Here is a 20,319-nt window from a genome sequence, read left to right on the forward strand (position 1 = left end):
TATATTAATTTTATTTCTTATATTTTTATTAGATATCAGTTTTTAATTTATTTTATTTATATTTATTTTTATTATAATAATATTAATACAACTAAGACGAGTGAGATGAATTATATTCCTTCATTTTAAGACTCTTTAATTATAAAAAAAAAAGATAGAATTTATATCAATTGGATTTATTTTTAAAATATATTTTGTATTTACTTATATTTAATATTTATATTTATTTATTTACTACTATAATTAAGATTTAATAGGACCGATGTACCACGCGCATCAGAATAGACTGGAGTGTGCGTCCATTCTTTTACGTATACATGCGTTATTTTTAAGGAAAGACAGAATGTCTATTCTTCTTCTTCTGTTTTGCTCAAAACCATTTCTTTTTTTAGTTTCTGCTCAAAACCAATTTCAATAACGAATATACTACAAAAGTCCAAATTGCTCGAACGTCCTTGATAAAAATTCCCAAATCTCAATCACGAAATCCACACAAAAATCTGCATTACCCGTTAATATTGGGCAATAATGCGTCGCTTTGATGCAAAAATATGAAGTCATTATTTGCAACTCACAACTATAAAATGTTGTGTTGATTAACGGTAAATAATGATACCATCATTGAAGGTCAGCATATGTAGCCATCCAGTTTAGATTCTTTTTCAAAACCATTTTATCCTTACACTATTTTGCATCTGAAAACCTATGCGTTGCAGCAAAATATTACAGATTTTTCACGAATGAGAACTGAAAATTTGATTTGGGTTACCAAGTTCTGCTCAAGTGACTCAGTTTTCACTCCATTCACACTACAATTGTTTCTAATTTACAACCTCTGCCTTCAACAAGTTGGTTTCAGTAAGGCTGATGACTCTCATTTGCTCAAAGCCAAGACTGATCTTAGTTTTATATACTTCTCAGCCTCCTCACTTCGACCCGAACGAGTGAGAAGGCCGATGATGCTACTGTAGTGTTCTTCCGCTGCTGTAATTTTGTATCTTCGAGTCATTAGAGTAAAGAAGCTCGTTGCATCATCAGCAAATCCACCCTGCTCACAAGCACGTAGGACCGCTTTAAAAGTGAACTCATTGGGAGAAAAACCATTTGACATCATCTTCTTGAAAACATGTACAGCTTCTTCATATTGACCACTGCACCCATACGCCTCAATGATGGCAGTCCAAGTCATCGACCCTTTAACAGGAACCCCCTCAAAAGCCAACTTTGCCTTCTCAATCGCTCCCCACTTCCCATACATGCGAACAATTTCAGCAGCAACACGAGGCACAGACGCTAAGTCTTTCTTCAGAGCTTGCCCGTGGACTTCCATCCCGTGTTTTTGAACCTTGAGCTGGCTACAGACGCTCATTATTCTTGCTATTGTGACAGAGTCTGGCCTGTGCGCAGATAATTGCATTAATCGGAAAATATCAATTGCTTTGTACAGGCATTGACATTCTATATAGCTCTCCATCATGGCAGTCCAAGCAATCACATTCTTCCTCTCCATGTTAGAGAACACTCTCAAGCAATAGTCCAAAATTCCACACTTGGAGTACATCATCATCAGAGATGTAGCGATGGATACTCCTTGCCCAAATCCATTCTTAATTGAATAAGAGTGAATTTCTTTCCCTTGCTTCAATGCCCTCAATTTTCCACAAACTGGAAGAACTGTAGCGATTGTGACAAGATCGGGTTTGAAGCCTTCTTGTTGCATCCAAATAATAGATCTCAATGCCTGCTCAAGCCTCCCGTTTGCAACATAACCAGATAGAAGAGCAGTCCAAGAAATGGTGCTTCTCTCATTCGATCCATAAAATACCTTTCTTCCTGAAACCATATCTCCACATTTGCAATACATATCGATCAGTCCAGACTGAATAAACGAGTGCTTTGAGTAATCCATGGTCTTAATCACGTAGGCGTGAACCTCCTGTCCTATCTTTCTAGCAAACACTTCTCCTATTACTGGAAGAATGCTAGTCAAAATAACAGAGTTGGCTCTAGTGCCATCCTCCGCCATCCACCTTGTGTAATGCAATGCCTCTCTCTGCAACCTATTATGAGCAAAACCCGCTATCATTGTTCCCCACAGAACGGCATCCCTCTCCTCGATTTCCTCAAACAGACTACATGCCAGCTTGATCTTGCCGCACTTGAAATACATATCAATCAAACTAGTCCTAAGTATAAGGCTTCCGAATAGACCATTCTTGATCAATAATCCATGAGTCTTTAACCCTTGACGTAGTGCTCGATTCCCTCCCAAACTCTTGATCAAACAAGAGAAGCTATAAACGTTCAATTCCACACCAGCAGCCCGCATTTCAGAGAACGAAGCCAACACTTCACGATGATTGCGCCGCCCCAACACTACGTTACCCCTGAGCAGTGCATTCCAAGGATACACACTAGAAACGGTCATAGCTCCAAACACCTTCTTCGCATCCTCAACGGAGCCACAACCAGCATACATGTGCACTAGCCTCGTTTGCAAGAATTCATTCCCCTCGAGGCCATTTATTCTAATGTGTACATGCACTCGTCTTGCTGCCTCAATGGATTTCACCCTCAGGCAAGCAGCAATGAGTGCGGAAAACGTCGTGACATTGGTGGGGATGCCACGACGGTCCATATAGTCTAACATACCAAGAGCTTCTTCGAGCTTGTCCTCTTTGGCAAGTTTCTGGATGTCTCTGTAAACGATATGCGGATTTTTGCTGTGAAGAGGTATAAAGCTTTGGCGGGCACTCTTTTTATGGAATTTTTTCCGTCTCTTTCTCCCGTCTGGAAGTTGAAAAATCGGTGCTGCTGCTGCTGTGATTTTGAAAGAAGCATTGTTATTATGATTGCTGAAGTAGAGTTTCTTCAAAGGAGTTCGAAGAAAAGGATGAGGTTTAGGGGTGAGGTTGTAACTGCTCAGCCCCTCCATCGCTCTTCAACAATTCATCTGCAAAAACAATAAATCAAGAGTTGATAAAATTACAAGAAAGATAATGAAATTCATATATCATTATTTATCATTGTACATTTCAGTAATTTTTGGTTCGCTATTATTAGAAACAGAATTTGAAGAGAAAGATGATGCAGAAAATATCGTTTCAGCAGCAGTAATGATTGAGGCATTTTACCAAACAAGTTATACGCAACGACAGTGTCTCAAAAACTGATGGAATTACCAGAATTTGAAGGCGCGATGGTTTGAGGGCGGCTGACAGTGAATGGGGATTGGGTTGGAGTGCTACTGTATGGTTGTTGGAGGAAGAAAGCTCCGAGACGAGATAATTCAATTTTCAATATTTGATAAATAATGCCAATTTGGCAGTCTCAGCTTTAAATAAACCAAACTTTGTTTTTTCCTCAAAATTGGATAAATAAAAGAATTAATTTCGTGTATTTTTATTTATAAAGATTTTCTTCCTTTTTATAGCTTTCCCTCCATAAACCCTAATCAAAGCCCTAAAATCTTCAATAAACCCAACCGCCGCCTCCGCCTCCGCCTCCACCTTGTATTGCGAAGAGTTTATTGATATTCTTAGAGATGAAGATATCGGGGCGCGTGGTGTCCACAAAGCCTATCTCGCTGTCTCGAGCGGCAAAGCTCATCTCCCGCTTCGCCGCCGTGGAGAACGGCTCCTCCCCTGCTGTTTCCCTCTACTTGCAGCGAACCTCCAATGCGTTCAACCTCCTTGTCCAGTCCCAGGACAAGCGCTCCAAGACGAAGAGTGCCATGAGTTTGGACTCCAAGGAGAATATCAACGACGTGAAATCTGATGGAGACGCCCCGCCCAAGAAGAAGAAGAAGAGGAAGAGCGGTGAGGCGGAGAAGAAGAGCGGCAGTAAAAAGAGCAGAGACGAAGCGCTTGATTCTTGAGCTGATTGTAAAAGACTAGCTATGTAACAAAGATTTATTGGGCTGTTGAACGTGCTCATTCTTCGTCTCAAAAAGAGGTTTTCTTGCTCGTTCACATTCATCATTCTTGTTGCTCATAATTATTAGCATACCATTTGTATAAAATATTTGAACATTCTTCTGATCAAAATTCTTACTTTGCATATTGAGTATTTTCAATGGAATAAAAATCAATGAAAATTATATATAAATAATCAAGAGCTTTGGAAATTCCAAAGTTTAAACCAAAAATTTCAATCCATCTAAAGTAAAGGCAATATGAATAAACTCTAAGAATGGAGGACTTCTTTTTTCTTTTCACTATGTAGCATATATCTAATCTAAAGCTTCTTCCTTTGCATAGATGTTTCTTATAGATGTAATATTTCAGGTTATTACTTATTTATATAAGTTGAGTAAACATTGGTAACATTATTGTCTAATCTCTTTCCTAATAAGTACTGATACATCGATCATACTTGAATCAACAGATATGCCTTTTATGTCCCAATTTTAGTGTTTCTACTATGTTTCTAAAAGTTACTAATAAATTACAAATTGATACACCATTTTCCCAACATTTTTACCACATGAGAAATTCATTGTATTTAAATATATGCATTTCTACGTCAGATGGAAATCGAATCTGGATAAAATTGTCAAAGTATATGTGCCCCACAGTTTTTTCAGGACAAAACAAGTTTCTACAGCAAGAACTAGTATAGAGGGAAATATTTACATGAACAGATTGCAAAATGTTGTGATCATTTCCTCTTTTTGTCATCTGGCTTGACAATCTGAACAGGAGCTGCAGGTATCCTGATCCACCATTCCTTCAACCGTCTCATCCCTCGTTCACTATCTTCCCTTCTCAATGGCATATATCTCGTGAAATACTCCAGAAAACCCATCAACATCACATATTTCACTGGCACAAATATAAGTCCCAAAGCCATTGCAAACAACAGCAGAGTCAGCTTATCCGTTGCCTGCCAATCATTGACAAACTTATTTACAATGCTGCAATCCCGGTTCTTCAGGAAACATAACAACAAACTTGGACCAAGCCGTAAGTAATTTAAAATATTTTTACATGTTAAAGGGGACTTCTGTTTTGGATTTTTGAGCTGATTTTTAACACGAGGGATGTGATCAATACTTGGAATATTGCCTCTTCTTCCGCACACAGATGAAGAAATAAAACTACAAACTATTTAGAACAAAAGTCGTCTAACACCACAGTAGGAACTCTTAGGAAACATGTTATCAAGGTTTAACAAGTATCTCATTTGGTCATTTAACATCTGCAGCAAAAATATCTCACATTAAAAGAAAAGATATATAAGCATTTGTTCTGCATTTTTCTTCTTAAATGATTTCTACATAGACAGTCAAAGTTTTCTTTCTACATCCAAACTAAGGATTTGGTAAGCTCCATTATTTTCTTAGTGTCACTGAAATCAAATTCTGAGGAGGAAACTGCCATTTAAATTTGAGGGATCTTTACTTGGTAATGGCAGAAACACATATTTAAATTGGGACCACTGCATTAAATAGTAATGATTTGGATCCAACTTAAAGAGGATAGATGGCTGTGAGTGGAAACAGCAGAAATGGTATTCCAGAGAAACTAAAGGGTTAATCAAACACATATTTCCTGGTTTAAATGGTGAGACAGAAATGACAATATTTAACAAAATAAAGCCTTGGTATGATCTTTACCAATCAACCCGAATATTTCTATAATCAAGGATGATAATAAACTTAACAGACAATACCAACATTATGAACCAAAAGCACCCGTAACACTAGGTCATATCATACGAGATGAAGACTCAAGACACTGAACTGAAATGGCTGTGATTATTGTATTACTAGTTAAGCAAATAGAATAATAACATTATGTAACCACACATTTACACTGTATGTTATTTTATTACGGCAAGAGCTGAGAACAATACTTTTCTACAGAAAAAAAAATGGTACAAGAACAGGTATTTGTTAAATCATCAATTGGTATAGGGAAGATAGAATAAAATTAGAACAGAATGTAATACGTATAAGGGTAATACCTGTGGTGCAACAGAAAAAAGCAGTGCTCGTATTTTTAGAAGAGCAACATTGCCACTTTGGATGAACGACTCAAGTTGAGTTATTGCTTCTTGTAATAGTATCAGCTGCTCCACTGCATTCTTACTAGGTGGAGCTACAATTTTGAATGCCTCCAGTTGTCTTCTTCTCCAAACATACTTGCGCCATAGCATCACAAGTGCCAAAAATACAAAAACCGATGGTACTATATACTTGATCCAACCCCTGAAAGTTGTAGTGTGCCTTTTTAGATAATACATACAGTTATAACGTACAATGTGACTCTTTTATATGCTACATAAATGGGGTTCAAATAAGACCATGAAGCAGACATGCTGATAATTGATCAGTTGGCAAAAGCTAAACCAGGTTAATAGGTTTTATTTTGCAATTTAAACATTTTTGACAGCCTGTAGCTCAAAGTGCCATGATCTTGTGGAGTTCATAAAGTAAGAGTAGCGCAGCAGTGTAAGAGAAAGATATGATATTGTTTCTTACCTAACTATCATATAGCTAAATAATACCACAAACGCCACTGACTTGTAGGGATCGGTCCAGGATGCCAAACGTTCAATCCGGCTATATATCTCAATAACTGGGAAAAGCAACTCCTACAGACAAAAGGGTATCATTTATCAGGAGAAAAGCAAGGAAAAAGATATATATAATAACCCAAGCACATTATTCACTTTAATGACCGAACAAAGTCATATAATCTAATAAAATGACCTCTATTGGTGACATTCTCTAAGTAAGAGGAAATATGATCTCATATTTTCATCATATACATAATAATCACTGTTAAACTTCTTTTGTGAACTGTGTCATCAGTTATACACACAAGCAGTAAGAAACGGGTGGAATTTAGGCAGCATTTACTGTCTGGGGGGCATTTGCCAGAATCTTCTCTTCAATTTTCCCTTGTACTTACTTTCCATACTTCACATGTTCATGCACCAAAATTTGATATAACTTCTCACAAAAATCTTTTTAGGAACACTATGAATAGTGTCTCATTTAAAATAGAAATACAGCTTTCGAAATAACCATTCCTAGGAAGTAGACACTGATGATAAGACTTCTTAATCAATACCTTCCCAATAAAGCAGAAACATAAAGTACCAAATTTTAATCATCTAGAAGACCAAGTTAACTTACGGAGGCGATTAATTAGCCAATCAAAGGAGCATAATTGATTTAAAATACACAATTAATAGCTCACAGAATCATACACATTATATAACCCCTAAATCTACCAGCTTAAGGATAGAACGGTTCACTTATATGCTTAAACTTGCATGAAGAAAAAAGTAAGGAACCAAGAATGCAACTGGCAAAGCATGTAATAAGGGAACCTTCATCACTGCTACATTGGTATCAATCCCTTCAACTTTCACTTGATCAACAGTTGCTTGAGCAGCTTCAGCCTTTCCAGTGTCCTGTTCCAACTGCTTCACGACAGCTTCTAGAGGATTTGCTTCACCAACACGAAGATTCCCAGCGAGATAAGTTGCTTCTACATTTACTTCTCCCTCTTTCAGTGAAACAACTTTTAGTCGAATAAGTGTCAGAAGTGCAACAGGGAATATGTGCCGTCTATTTGCATTTGGAGAAATAGAAACCTCTTGTTGGCCAGCACTAGGAGTTATGAGGGCCATTTGACTCGCTAGAGTTTCCATTATCATATCTCCACCAGGAAGACTTTCGGCCAAGTTAAAACACAACAGAGTTTTGTAATTGGACGATGAGACGCGGAAGGCCTCTCTAACTGCATGAAACCGAAAAATTCCAAGAATCGCCCGAGCAAGCACTTCTGATTGCTGATTTCCTTTTAAATTATATTTCCTATTGAACCTGTGGGCACGCAGAATCTCCAGACTGATATCTAACCAATAGTCTCTCCTCGAGCAACCTTTAAATTCAGGAAATTCCAGATAGACGGGCTCTGCTCTATACCAAAACTAGAGTCAATACTCGCAAGATAATTATATTGTTTGAGATTGCATGTATAAATGAGCTAGAGACCATACGTGGTTGTTGACTTGTACATAACAGCTTTATCAAAGAGACGAGCACCCAAGGGTCCAGTTAATTCAGGCTTTACAACTTGTTTCATGTCAGTAGCTAGATCATATTTCACAGCTTTGTCATATAAACCAACGCCGGGCTCAAAGTAAAGAGCATAGCTTGTCAATGTCAACCGCCCTGAAATGGTCAAACAAGATGCATAACCAGTACAAGATAATGGGAAAATGGTGAAACTTGAAAGATCAAAACTAGACCAGACCAAATAATTATACACAACAGCAAATCACAGAGCAAATCTTTAAAATTGTGAAACCATTTAATAATTACTTAATTTTCAAAGTTGATACATTCAGCTATTCATTAATTAGTGAGCATAATCATGTTAAGACGTATCAGAGGAAATAGAATAAAACACACCATACAATGCACAGTCATTAAGGAAATACTCCCTCCATCCCACTAAGCATGGCTCCTTACTTTTGGCACGGTTATTAAGAAGAAGAGTGATTAAAGGAGAAAAGTGATAGAATTTTTTGTGAGATTAAAATATTTCCTTTTTTGGAAAGGGCCATTTTTAACGGGACAACCCAAAATGGCAAGGGGGCCATATTAAATGAGACAGAGGGAGTAATTGAGAATATGATTGTTGTGTCTGAGGTGATACTTTTATTTCCCGACGTGATCCATTCAGATATTACAGAGAATCTTAGGCAGCCGCAAAGGGCCTTAATGGTTTTGACCAACTAAGTCAGCTCCAAAATGAGAAATTACAGCTTACCTGGCCATGCAGACATCCCAATGTGCTGCAAAACTGGTTGCGTAGGAACTGTGCCATCAACATCTATAATAATTTCATCATCAGCAAGTGAAAGAGAGGCAATGACCTGCGGTCCCAATGCATTTTGTGCAGACTTTGCAACCCTACACCACAAGTAAGGTGTCACTAAGATTTCCAGCGTACATAATCGGCAATCTGTCTCATTTTCAATTTTCATGCTTCCATCAAAATTCTAGCTATTAATCCAGTAAAGCCTAGAGGAAGAGATACATGCACCATACTGTAAAAATTGTTTACATAAAATAAAATTAAAAAGAAAAAAGAAAAAAATGCAACTTGGTGAAGATATCATATTCTGCTTAAACTGAACGAAACAGTAAGTCTATCAGAGTGCACACAATGCAAACAGTTTTAAGCATATTACTCAATGAACTCTATTATGAAGGCAAGTTGAGGGATTCTCTGCATGTATACACCACTAAAGATAGTTTCATGATCTTTCAGTCATTAATTTTGATAGAAAAATTTGAGAACAAGATTTGAGGTCAGAAAGAAGCAATATCTCGTTAGAGGGATTATATGCATCTTCAGACTTAACAAATTAACCCAACTACTTGAGATCTGCTATGAATCAAGTTCTTTACAAAGATCAGGCAAAGCAAATGCAGAGTTCATGAAGGAAGCTAGCTAAAGCAAGTGATGCATACTTTTCAAGACTCCGAAGGTATTTGTCGTATATCAGAAAATGAAGTCGGGGACCTGAAGCACTGATCAGAACATCAAAAAGATTGTGAACAGTGGTTACATCTGCAATAACTGGACAGGCAGGAGCTATCCGAGCAAAAGCCTCTGGCCCAACAGTTTTCTTGTCATCAACCTTAGGTTTTCAATAACATAATTGACATAAATAACGCTGGTAATATGAAATAACAAATTCATAAAATAAAAAATCTCTATGACTTATATAGCAGGAGTTTCTTAATAGTGTCAAAACTAACACTGAACTCTTTTGAGTGATAAAACCACCTGAACAGCCATTTTGGTTGAATTGGAATAAAACAATGACCAACCATCTTCACTCTCCACATCCTGATTGCTGCACGAAGCAGTTTCCTGCAATCACATATTATTCATGAGAACAAAACCTTAAAAAATGAAAGAGAAGTGTCAATAAAGCAGGATTTCGCTTCACACAATCCACCCTCTTGTGAAAAGTCTAAATAGTACTGCATTAGTACAAAAAGTATGCAAACTATAATATTTGATAGACATGAAATTTTAGCAAAGAAAAGATCAGTTCCATCATACATCATCTATGAGGTTACTATCAACACCAGGATCTTCCCAAGCGATCATCATGTCAAATGTCAGACGGCAAAATTCCTTGTCAGTTAAATAATTGGGTTTTGTGATAGCCAAATGTAGTGCTTTATACGAGCAGAATTCGAGGAAGTTCCTAGCATAGGATGGAGGCTGTCTGAGATTATCAGGTAGTTCTACATCGAACAGGGCCTGTAACTCTTTGGTTGATATGCCAAGAATCCTACAAGAAATTCATAAAGAGTTAGAAATTATTCTTCATATATACATAATTCGTGCACAGCACATGGAATCACCTGAAGTGTCACGTAATGAACAGTAGTAATCGTTTTATGTTTTATTTGTAACAAATGGCAATAATTCTGCACCATGGATTTATCTTCCAATTGAAGAAGAGAATGTGCAAGTGAAGTAAAACTTAAAGGCAAACATAAAACAAATAATTTCCAACCCCTTAAAAGATAGCATAATATAATGTTATTCTTGTCAAAGATGAATGTGCTGATGCAAAGAAGCGCAATGCCAACACAAAACATGTGTAGCAATACAAGTATTCCCATGTTTTTTAGCCTATCAACTATAGAACATATTAAAGTCACTATAAAAGAGGGTGGTCACATGTTCATTGTTATTCCATTCTTGAGAACACAAAATAGAAGAATCATACAAAATAGTTGGATATTTCAAAAACAAATGGAAGTCGTAATCACTTGAATATGTGTGTATGATGTCTATCTCATTTCCTTCTTTCATTAGATTGCTTCATCTTAGGGTAACACTGTTTTATACTATTCTAAGGGCAAGAAATCACAGTCTTGAGAATCAAATTAGCTAGACCACCTATTGCCGATTCCAAGTTACCGCGGCAATTGTATGATCCTGTTAAAGTAATTGCAAGCATACCCTCTCTCTGCAAGCTAGCTTTGCCCGAGAGAAATGACGCCACCGTCGCCTAAAATAAACTATATTCCAAATCTTATAACACAAGAAAATCAGAAAAAATAAACATGTATTCAGAATTAGTGCCACATAGAATGCCAAAGAACGGTGAGAAACAAAGTCGGAACGAATTACTTGGAGCAACGAGCGACAACGGAGTTGGCGTGAGGTGAGAGAAAAGGAAGCGGCGGATTATTGTTGGGCGGGTTCTTGGCAGCGGCGTCGGCGCCGCCGTCGGCGCTGCTCTTCTTCGAGAAAATTGATTTCAAAAGCCAGAGGCTGTCGTTCCTTGCCGCCGGTTCTGCATTGTCCGTCTCCATTGATCCCGAAATCGCCCGCGGAAATCGAAAACCCCAAGTTTTTAAGGATTTGGTTCAGCTTAATTTGCCGACTCAAAATTTGAGAGAGATTCTTTTCTTCGTCGCTCGACGTAAGCATCTGCACGTATAAAAAAATGGTGTGTGTATCGGTGGCATCATAAATTGGAGAAGAATTTGGAGATACTATAAATAGTCAAAACGCTTCTTTCAAAATTACATCTAAATTTCATTTATATTTAAATCCAACTATTATTAATATTATACGCTTGTTTTTTTACGTATATGCGTAATTAATTTATTAACTTTTTTTTCTGTTTTTATTTTTTGTGATAATACACATGTAGCGTGCGTGTCTGCCAACTATAAATGTAATGTTTATTAATCATTCTGAATTTGCATGCAATTATGTGCATTCCCTCGTCGGTCTATAATGTTTGAAAGTCGTAGTTTCGATCAAAGGAGTAACAAATGATTGAAAATGAGTAGAATTGTCTATGAAGGAAGATATATAGTGCCGGGAAAAGTGCACATTTGATTTACCTTGTTATGTAAGATAAAATAAAACAAGTTTTTCATTTATTAAAGTACCCAAATATAATACTTACCAATATGCTATGTTTATAGATATATGGGTTATTATTAGAAAATAACCCCAACTTTGATTTCATGATCACTTATTAACCAAATCTACAAATATAATTTGTATTTATCCCATTTTTTTAATTTATAATCTTGCTGGAAACTAAGGTGGCATTATTAAAAATACAATTACACATATATCAAAATAATAACTGGAAATTAAAAAAATACAACGAAGACATATCAATGTCAATTAGCCATTATTTTAACTCAAATTATAAATTAAACAACATAGATAAATAAAATTATCATGAACTCAAAATTCTGGCTAAAATTATCATGAACTCAAAATTCTGGCTATTTTTTAACAAGGATCCTAACTATATTTACAATAGTTAATATATTGGTCATGTGTGTAGTTCATAGAAAAGCACGCCACAAAAAAAAAGATATAAATAAAATATATTCCCTCCGTCCCACGAATCTTGATACGTTTGGTTTTAGTACGGAAATTAAAGAGTTGTAGATTACTGTTTTAAGTGTATATGTAATAAAGTATAAAAGTGATAAAGTATGAGAGGAAATGTGATAAAGTAAGAGAGAAAAGGTAATAGTTGTTGAGTACTATATTTAGAAACGTGTCAAGATTCGTGAGAGGACCAAAAAAGGAATACGTGTCAAAATTCGTGGGACGAAGGGAGTAATAAAATTAGAAGCAATGCCCACCGATTACCCAATACAAATATTAATATACATGTATACTGATTATTGATCGTAATAATGAACCTCCAAAACTAACACGAATATTATCATCTCCTATTTTATGGTTGAAGCATGTAAAATATAAATTACAATGACATTGCATCCAAAGAAAGCTCACTGTAACAGTCAGCCGAAATTTTGAAAGAACAAAAATGTAGGAAAATTGTACTGAAAGAAGTTGTGATATAGTAATTCTCTTATCATCTTGGCTAACTTCTGCCTATAGCAAAAATGGTGCAACAGATGCAGAATCAAGATGCCTTGGCTGAATCATCACTTGATTCCTCCTCTTCAGATTCACCGACCATCTTCTCGAGTGATCCCAAATCCCCAAATTCTGAGACGGTGTGCAGCCTAAGCTTCTCAGCATCCTCACTGAAAAAAGAGTAGAGAAAGAGGCGCAGCACTTCAATGGCACTGATGGTAAATCACAATTTATGTCTCTGTAAATTTTTGGAAATGCTACTTACTCTGTGACACCAAATGCTGTTTTCACGTTTAAGGAACTATCTCTGGAACAGAACTCGGGAAGCTAATCAATGACACAAGAACAGATTATCAGCCAATGTGATGACTATTGTACCCAAATGTATAGTGTTGGGTAGATGTTAAAGTGGTTTCAAGACCATGATGAAGGATGAAAATGTGTTTATATGTCAAATACTATCAAATAAATCATAGGCAACAATATTTTCTAACGTATTCTCATAACATCACATAATGAAATGCTGCCGCTAGCAAAGTAGAATTTTACCTCAGCCAGATAATAGATCTTTCCAAACAGAGCTTGCACTGCAAGTTTTCTTTTGAATCCTTTTTCAGAATATCCGGATATATCCATGACTACTGGACCTGAAAATGCACGCACATTCTAGATCAGTAAATGAACTTGGTGAGGATCTATAGGCCGTTATAAATCCAAACGTCGATCAATCAAGTATCTTCAAGTGCTCAAAGCAGTAGAATATACTAATTACTAAAAAAAGATGAGAAAAACAGTTCTACCCTAAAATGATCACTCTGCTCTACGACCTCCAGCAAATGCTGAAATTGACCAGCAATTTAGCAACTGCTCACACGCAAAATTGCTAGAGGATGTTTGTGAAATCTTAAAGTATTGACAGCTATAAGCAAGTTTAGATGCTTTTTAGGTTGAGTGCAAAATAAAAGGCATATATAATTGCATTGGTCTAGAAACAAAAGATGCTTTGGACATTTAATCAGAAGACAAGTAGCAAAAAGTTCACCTTTATCGTTTACAATCCTTCCTGAAATCTCGTTTAGAATGCCAGCCACTTCAGAATCCTCCAACTGCGTTTCTTTCCTGAGGTGGATCAGATTCGCTATAAGATCTGGATTAAATGGCTTCTCATTCAACACATAACGGATGTATTTACGCAAAATCTCTTTCATGTCAAAACCTGTCTGCAAACACAACACCGCAAATAGATCAAGCAGTTTGCATGGCACACATGGTTCTCTATCAACACTCTTGATGGGAAACAAATGATTAAGCTATGTAATATATTTTAATTGGCACTCCCAGGGAATATTGTAGACTTTGTAGTACTGATAGATACCACCTACTGATGGAATCTTTTATTTATTTACTTCTTTGGGGACAGGGAAGTGTCCTGTGATTTTCAATACGGTGTTTCTCAGATTATAGAAACTTCGATGAGCATATGAGGAAGGGTAGATATTATTCCAAATAAAAAGCCATAAGCTACTCTAAAAAACTGAATCAAGTTTGAGTCACATTCTTTCTACAAAATATTTAGATAGTGTTATGGAAAAATAAGTTATTTATGGATAAGGCCTGCGTTATGCAACTCACCTTTTGCATCAGTTCCTTCAAAGCTGACTGGTTTACTTCACTCATTCCTTTCTCAAACAGCTCATCTAGAGATATGCATAGCATAGCATTTTTGTTGACCTGAAAAATACTACTCTGGTCAAGCAAATAAAACTTACACCATAAATTTTCACAGTCACACTACTTCTAATCGAAGTCATTATACTGACATGAATGGCTCAATAAAAGTAATAAACCATACTATCTGTTAAAGTAGTTACATAACTATATGCAAATACAAATAAAAACAAAAGTCAGCACATCACATGCTGAAGGTGATTTGCATCTTGGCTGGACCAGCAGCTCTCTATTGCACAGAACTGAAATTCCATATCTATAAGCTGTGTATCTTCACAGATGTAGCAATTCTGCATGTTTATATTTCACACTATATATTGTAGTTTCTCTACTCTTTTTCCTTCCACTTACAGAGACTAAGGAAGCTGGTTCAATTTTCCCCTTCTGGTCAGAAGATATAATCAGCAATTACTACTCTACATACTACTGACTCCTGTTTGCCGTGTTGGATGTTGGGACAAGTTTAGCAACTACTAAGCATACCCCGGCAAAAACAAGTTGCGTAAGCCTATGACAGTTGGATTGTCCAGTACTTGGATTTTAATCAGTTGCTCAAAACTTAACAAAGCTGCATTTTGGACCCAAACCAAGCTGGAGGTATAATCCCAGTCGAACCGAGCTCAGAAAGTGAAAGAATGACAGAGGCTTCTTCCAGTTACCGATATCAGCAGAGATATTAAATCAATTTACTTACAGCCGAAGAACTTAAAGCAAACATGGTTTATAATCCACCAACTCAAGCATACTGTGCTCATCAAATTTCGGCTATTCTATCAAATACCAACAGAGAACATGCTAGAATCAAACAATCTCCACCTGACCATCATTGGTGGGAATAAACACAATGTACACATTAAAATCATCATCAAACTGAGACCGGAACAATGAGAGGGGATTGCAAACGAACCAATTTGCGACGTTTCTCTCGAGGAGAATTGAACTTCCGGACGGTCTTCACGACGGCAACGACGAAAGTGATGCCGAGATAAGCCAGCGGGACGGCCAGAATCCATGGGAGCGAGCTCTGCCCGACGCGCGGCCCTGGAATCGTCTGCGTGACAGAGCCCGTGAACTCGACCAAATCCAGAGCCTTCTCCTGTATCCACGGAAGCTCCTCCTCCACTTCCTCCTCCTCCTCCTCAGCCACCTCTACTTCCTTCTTGGTATCGAGATTGCTGCTTTTGCCACTACTAGCAGCCGCTTTTACTAATATCGGGCGAGAAGGTGCAGAAGATACCGTCAGCAGTGGAAGTGTGGGGCCGAATTGAGGAGCGAAGGGTTTGCGTTTGGGAATTAAAGATAAGGATTTCGGGAAGAGGGGAATGGCGGCGTCGATGGAAGTGTGGGAAGAGCTAGAGCTAGTGTAGAAGCTGCCATTGCAAGTTGTCATGTTGAGCGGAGATAAAAGGGGTATTGGATTATGTCGGAGTTCAACGGTGAGTAGCGGCGGAAGGAGGAGGAGAATGCCGGCGAAGGCCGGACTTGAATCGGCGCAGTGTGCCGTCTAAGGAGGTGAGGGTTATAACTTCTAGAATTAGCAAAACTATCCGTGCGTGTATTTACAATCAAAACAAACTATATACTGTTGCAAAGGACATGAGCCATTATGAAAATTAGGTTTGAAGAAAATATTTGAAATCGAATTATTTAATTGGTCCAAATCAAAATATTTTTATAAGGATTTGATTTTTTTTAATTTGATTCGATTTTATTTTATTTTTTAAATATGATTTTTTAATTTGGCTCGATTTTATTTTTTTAAAATTGAACAAAGTCGAAAACCAATTTATATATTTTAGCGAATAAAATAAAATGATATTGTAAGTTGTAACCCCTTTTTTCTCGCTAAGATTTGACATAAAAGTATACTTCATTCGTTCCATTGATAATGACTCACTTTCTTTTTTCGTGACATATTGATAATGATTTGTTCCAAAAAAGAAAACAATCTTCTCTAAAATAAAATTGTAGACTCCACCATTTTTTATCACTTTTATTTTTTTATTACTCTTTTTTTTAATAATTGTGCCGAATAATGAGTCATTATCAATGGAACGGAGATAATATACATTTTATAAATTATATTTAACATTTATATTTATTTATCAAAAATATCACTTAATTTTGTGATTGTCGCGTATCGCACGGAAGATCGCACTAGTTACAATTACATCAAAGGGGCAACAAAGGTTGTGTATGTTTTTGAGTGATTACATTCTTAGCCTACAATACAACATCAATTACATTTTGCCCAAAAACTAGCAATTTGCGACATACGAATTGTTTTACCGATCGAAGCCTTGACTTGTAGGGTAATAAAAAGGCAAATCTTTTTATAGCCATGTTTCATAAATATATCAGTTATATAGCCCTACTTTTCAATATACAAGTTACATAACTCTTTTTTGCTGAAAGTACTATTATACCCTTATTTATTTTCTTCCACAAAATAGAAATTCAAACAAACTCTTCCTCTCTTTCTCTCAAAATTGAAATCGCACAGCCATTAAAAAAAAACATAACAAAAAAATGTGTTTTTCTTTTTTTCTTGTCTCTTTTTTTCTCGTCTCTTTTTTTCTTTGCTAAATCTGTGTTTTGTAATGTGTAGGTTATTGCAATTTGCAATGTTGGATTTCATTAGTTAACTATATGCATTGACTTGTGAGTGCATGGAAAGTTAAGTTATATAACTCATTATAAGTATCGAAAGGTGTTGGGAACTTAATGAAATATCCAAGCCCTAGTTTTGATGATACCAAAATCTTTAAATTTTATTTGTAATAGACTAGAACCTTTCGAACTCAAGTATTGGAGTTCATCTTCTAGTTGTTTAGTGTTATAAAGACTGAAGAACGGAGGAATGAAGAATGAAGACCGGAGGACTGAAAACTGAAGAACCCGACTGAAGTTGCGATTAAAGGCATAGTGCCATAGTCAAATACTGATATTTGACTAGAACGAGTTTCTCAACTAAAGAATCAGTTATGACTGATTCATCTAAGGTTGGCTACGTGGAATCAGCGGACTGATACTAAAGTCAAGTATCAATTGACATTCTTCCTCAGACTGAAACTCCAACGTTAAAAGGAAACCACGCAATCAAAGTACAGCCACATTAAATGCAGAGATACATAAGATCGTCCTTTCTCTGCAGAGCATTCCTTTTTGGTGATTACCTTTTCAGAGGCGCCTTACCTCCTGTACCTGAGTAGTCGTTTCTCACCAAACAAGGGACCTCTCAAAGATTGAAGCCTCAACAAAATTCGAATTACTCTCCAACGGATGAATTCTTGAAGACCATCTTCGGCAACTGATCTATTCAAGACATCTCCTATAAATAGAGCTCAAGGATCACTTCAATCTTCACCGATTTAAAAGCTCAAGCTGAAACGCTGCCAAATTTGCAACTCAGCCATTCCAAGCAATTCAACAATTTGAATCGAAGAAAAGAATCAAGAAAGCCAAAGTCATAATACTGATTACTCACATTCTCTTAGAACCTTAGGCATATATCTTGTTTCATTCTAAGCCTAAGTTCCGATTACTGAAGAGCTTATCTTCGTAATCTAGTTGGTACTTCGAACCTCCTTTTCAACTGACCGAAAAGAGTGTTTGAGTTGTGTGGAGATCATACCAGTGTTCTTACTCCAAGAGATCTTAGTGCCCAGTGCGCGGTAAGTGTATTTGAGAAATCCAACCCAGTGTGTTGGTGCTGAAACGCGTGTTTTCAGTTCAAGATTTGTTGTGCACCCGCAAGCACAAGCCCAGAGTGTTTGTCAGTGTGATCTACTGACCGTGGATGTAGAAATTGAATTCCGAATCACGTAAAAATTTCGTTGTCGTTTATCGCTTTCAGTTTTTACTTTCTTATCTGTGCGTAAACATTTTTAACTGAAACTGACTAATCGTAAAGTGAAACATTAACCTGACATCGCGTTTCTAAAAAGCTTTTTCAAAAGACAAAGTTTTCCACTGCGTGTGTTATTAGTCTAACTGATAATTCTTCGGATAGTCAGTAAGATTCATAACACTTCTTTATCAGTTAAAGTCTTGACTTTAACTGATATCTTTACTGAAGTGTTTTTCAGTATCAGTCTTCAACCTTTCATTAACTGGTTCATCTGTCATACTTTTCAGTATTAGTTAACTGTTAACGGTTGTATTGTATTTGTTTCTGAAAAATTGCCTTTAGGTGTATTCCCTCCCCCCCATACACCTATTCTAGACCTTCCGAGACTCATTCCCAACCATGCCATGTGTGTGGTATTGGCGGTCAGAGGGGGTTTGGTATTGGTGTATGTGTGGGCCGCAGCCATGGCGCTCCTGGCGGTGGAGGAAGATGAAGGCGGCGGCGTTGTTGGAAAGGAGGGGTTTGAGGGAAGCGGACAGAGAGGCTACTTGGCGGAGGAAGACGAAGTAGGTAAGGCGGCGGGAGGTGGCGGCGTCGATGAGGAGTGGGTGGTGGACGTGGTGGTTGAGTGGAGGTGGAAGAGGGGAGGCAGCGGTTGAACGGCGTTACTGTCACGACACAGCTGCTCCTCGCCGAAGAGGCATCCCTCGCCGAAGAAGCAGGGAGGCGGATAGGGAGGTAATTTTAATTTTTTTTGAGTAAATTCTTCAAAATATCAAAACGACGTCGTTTTGCCCATGTGGCTTGCCAGTGTGTAAAAAAATCCACGCAATATGCCATGTAATGTCCACGTAATCACCGGTCAAACCTATTTTTCGCCGAAAATTTCATCGTGTACAATTTGCCACAAAATTAAAAGGTGATGTATTTTGAAGCTATTTTTGAAGCTCATGTGCAATTTGCAAATTTCGTGGAAATTACATTACAAATTCCCTCAAAAAAATAATTACATTACAAATGCTCTTGATAAGAAAACAAATTCCAATAATTTTTACAAAGTTATGCGGGTAATCTCACAAAGTTCTTTCAGTAAGAATACGGATGCATGTTTAATTACTCCCTTCATCCATGAAAAAGAATAACATATTATTTTAAATATTAATTTTAATAAAATTATTAAAGTTATTATAAATAAAATAAAGGTATAATGTATAGGGATAATATTAATACAAAAAATTTAAAAAAAGATATATTATTAATTAAAAATAAAATAAAAGTATAATTTATAGTTAAATACATAAAAGAAAAAATAGGATGTGATAGTTCAAAAAGTAAAATGAGACATTTTTTCATAAACAAAATAAAATAAAATGAAACTCTTTTTTATTGGCTGAGAAAGTATTAATTAATGTGATATGTAAAATCTGATTATCTTTAAATTGTCTTTTGATTGAGTGGAAAATTTGAAATTCAATCCAATCAAATTATCCCAAAAAAGAATAAATTGTTGAGTTGAAATTTTTAATCTTAATCCAAGCCCAGTGGATTAATTGGGCAGCTTTTTAGGTTATTTCTAATAGTGTTCGATTCAATCATCCAACCACAACAATTATATAATTAATGTAGAGTAAATAATTAATATCATATATTAAACCTCAAACTATACTTGTTTTTATCATATTAGATTATTTCTTGGCGATCTCATGGGACCCAATCATGCAAATGAGTGTTCTGCTAAGATGCAGTGTGCGCGACTGCTGCTTGTTGATCCTAAGAAGTGAACTTTTGTAGACGATCATTTGCATCACCCAACCAATGAAATGC

General features: G+C 36.6%; 4 protein-coding genes across 4 annotated transcripts; 1 reads left to right on the forward strand and 3 right to left on the reverse strand.

The window, feature by feature from the left end:
* Positions 1-730: 730 nt before the first annotated feature.
* Positions 731-2,935, reverse strand: LOC130993226 (pentatricopeptide repeat-containing protein At1g71460, chloroplastic). The gene has a single exon (XM_057918037.1). It carries the CDS (start codon positions 2,933-2,935, stop codon positions 875-877), a length of 2,061 nt encoding a protein of 686 aa, XP_057774020.1. The 3' UTR covers positions 731-874.
* A 556-nt stretch (positions 2,936-3,491) lies between these two features.
* Positions 3,492-3,966, forward strand: LOC130993248 (uncharacterized). The gene has a single exon (XM_057918074.1). It carries the CDS (start codon positions 3,545-3,547, stop codon positions 3,875-3,877), a length of 333 nt encoding a protein of 110 aa, XP_057774057.1. The 5' UTR covers positions 3,492-3,544; the 3' UTR covers positions 3,878-3,966.
* A 558-nt stretch (positions 3,967-4,524) lies between these two features.
* Positions 4,525-11,575, reverse strand: LOC130993225 (uncharacterized). Its single transcript, XM_057918036.1, has 10 exons — positions 11,187-11,575; positions 10,101-10,335; positions 9,819-9,905; positions 9,500-9,669; positions 8,793-8,935; positions 8,017-8,191; positions 7,342-7,936; positions 6,485-6,597; positions 5,968-6,211; positions 4,525-4,884 (listed from the first exon to the last, which is right to left on the reverse strand). Exons 1-10 carry the CDS (start codon positions 11,369-11,371, stop codon positions 4,660-4,662), a joined length of 2,172 nt encoding a protein of 723 aa, XP_057774019.1. The 5' UTR covers positions 11,372-11,575; the 3' UTR covers positions 4,525-4,659.
* A 1,104-nt stretch (positions 11,576-12,679) lies between these two features.
* LOC130993239 (uncharacterized) lies at positions 12,680-16,229 on the reverse strand. The gene is made up of 6 exons (XM_057918060.1): positions 15,553-16,229; positions 14,550-14,648; positions 13,960-14,137; positions 13,467-13,564; positions 13,183-13,244; positions 12,680-13,087 (listed from the first exon to the last, which is right to left on the reverse strand). The coding sequence occupies exons 1-6, from the start codon at positions 16,033-16,035 to the stop codon at positions 12,964-12,966; spliced, it is 1,044 nt and encodes a 347-aa protein (XP_057774043.1). The 5' UTR covers positions 16,036-16,229; the 3' UTR covers positions 12,680-12,963.
* Positions 16,230-20,319: the final 4,090 nt, after the last annotated feature.

The sequence above is a fragment of the Salvia miltiorrhiza genome, chromosome 7, assembly GCF_028751815.1.
Source record: "Salvia miltiorrhiza cultivar Shanhuang (shh) chromosome 7, IMPLAD_Smil_shh, whole genome shotgun sequence".
Lineage (NCBI taxonomy): Eukaryota > Viridiplantae > Streptophyta > Magnoliopsida > Lamiales > Lamiaceae > Salvia > Salvia miltiorrhiza.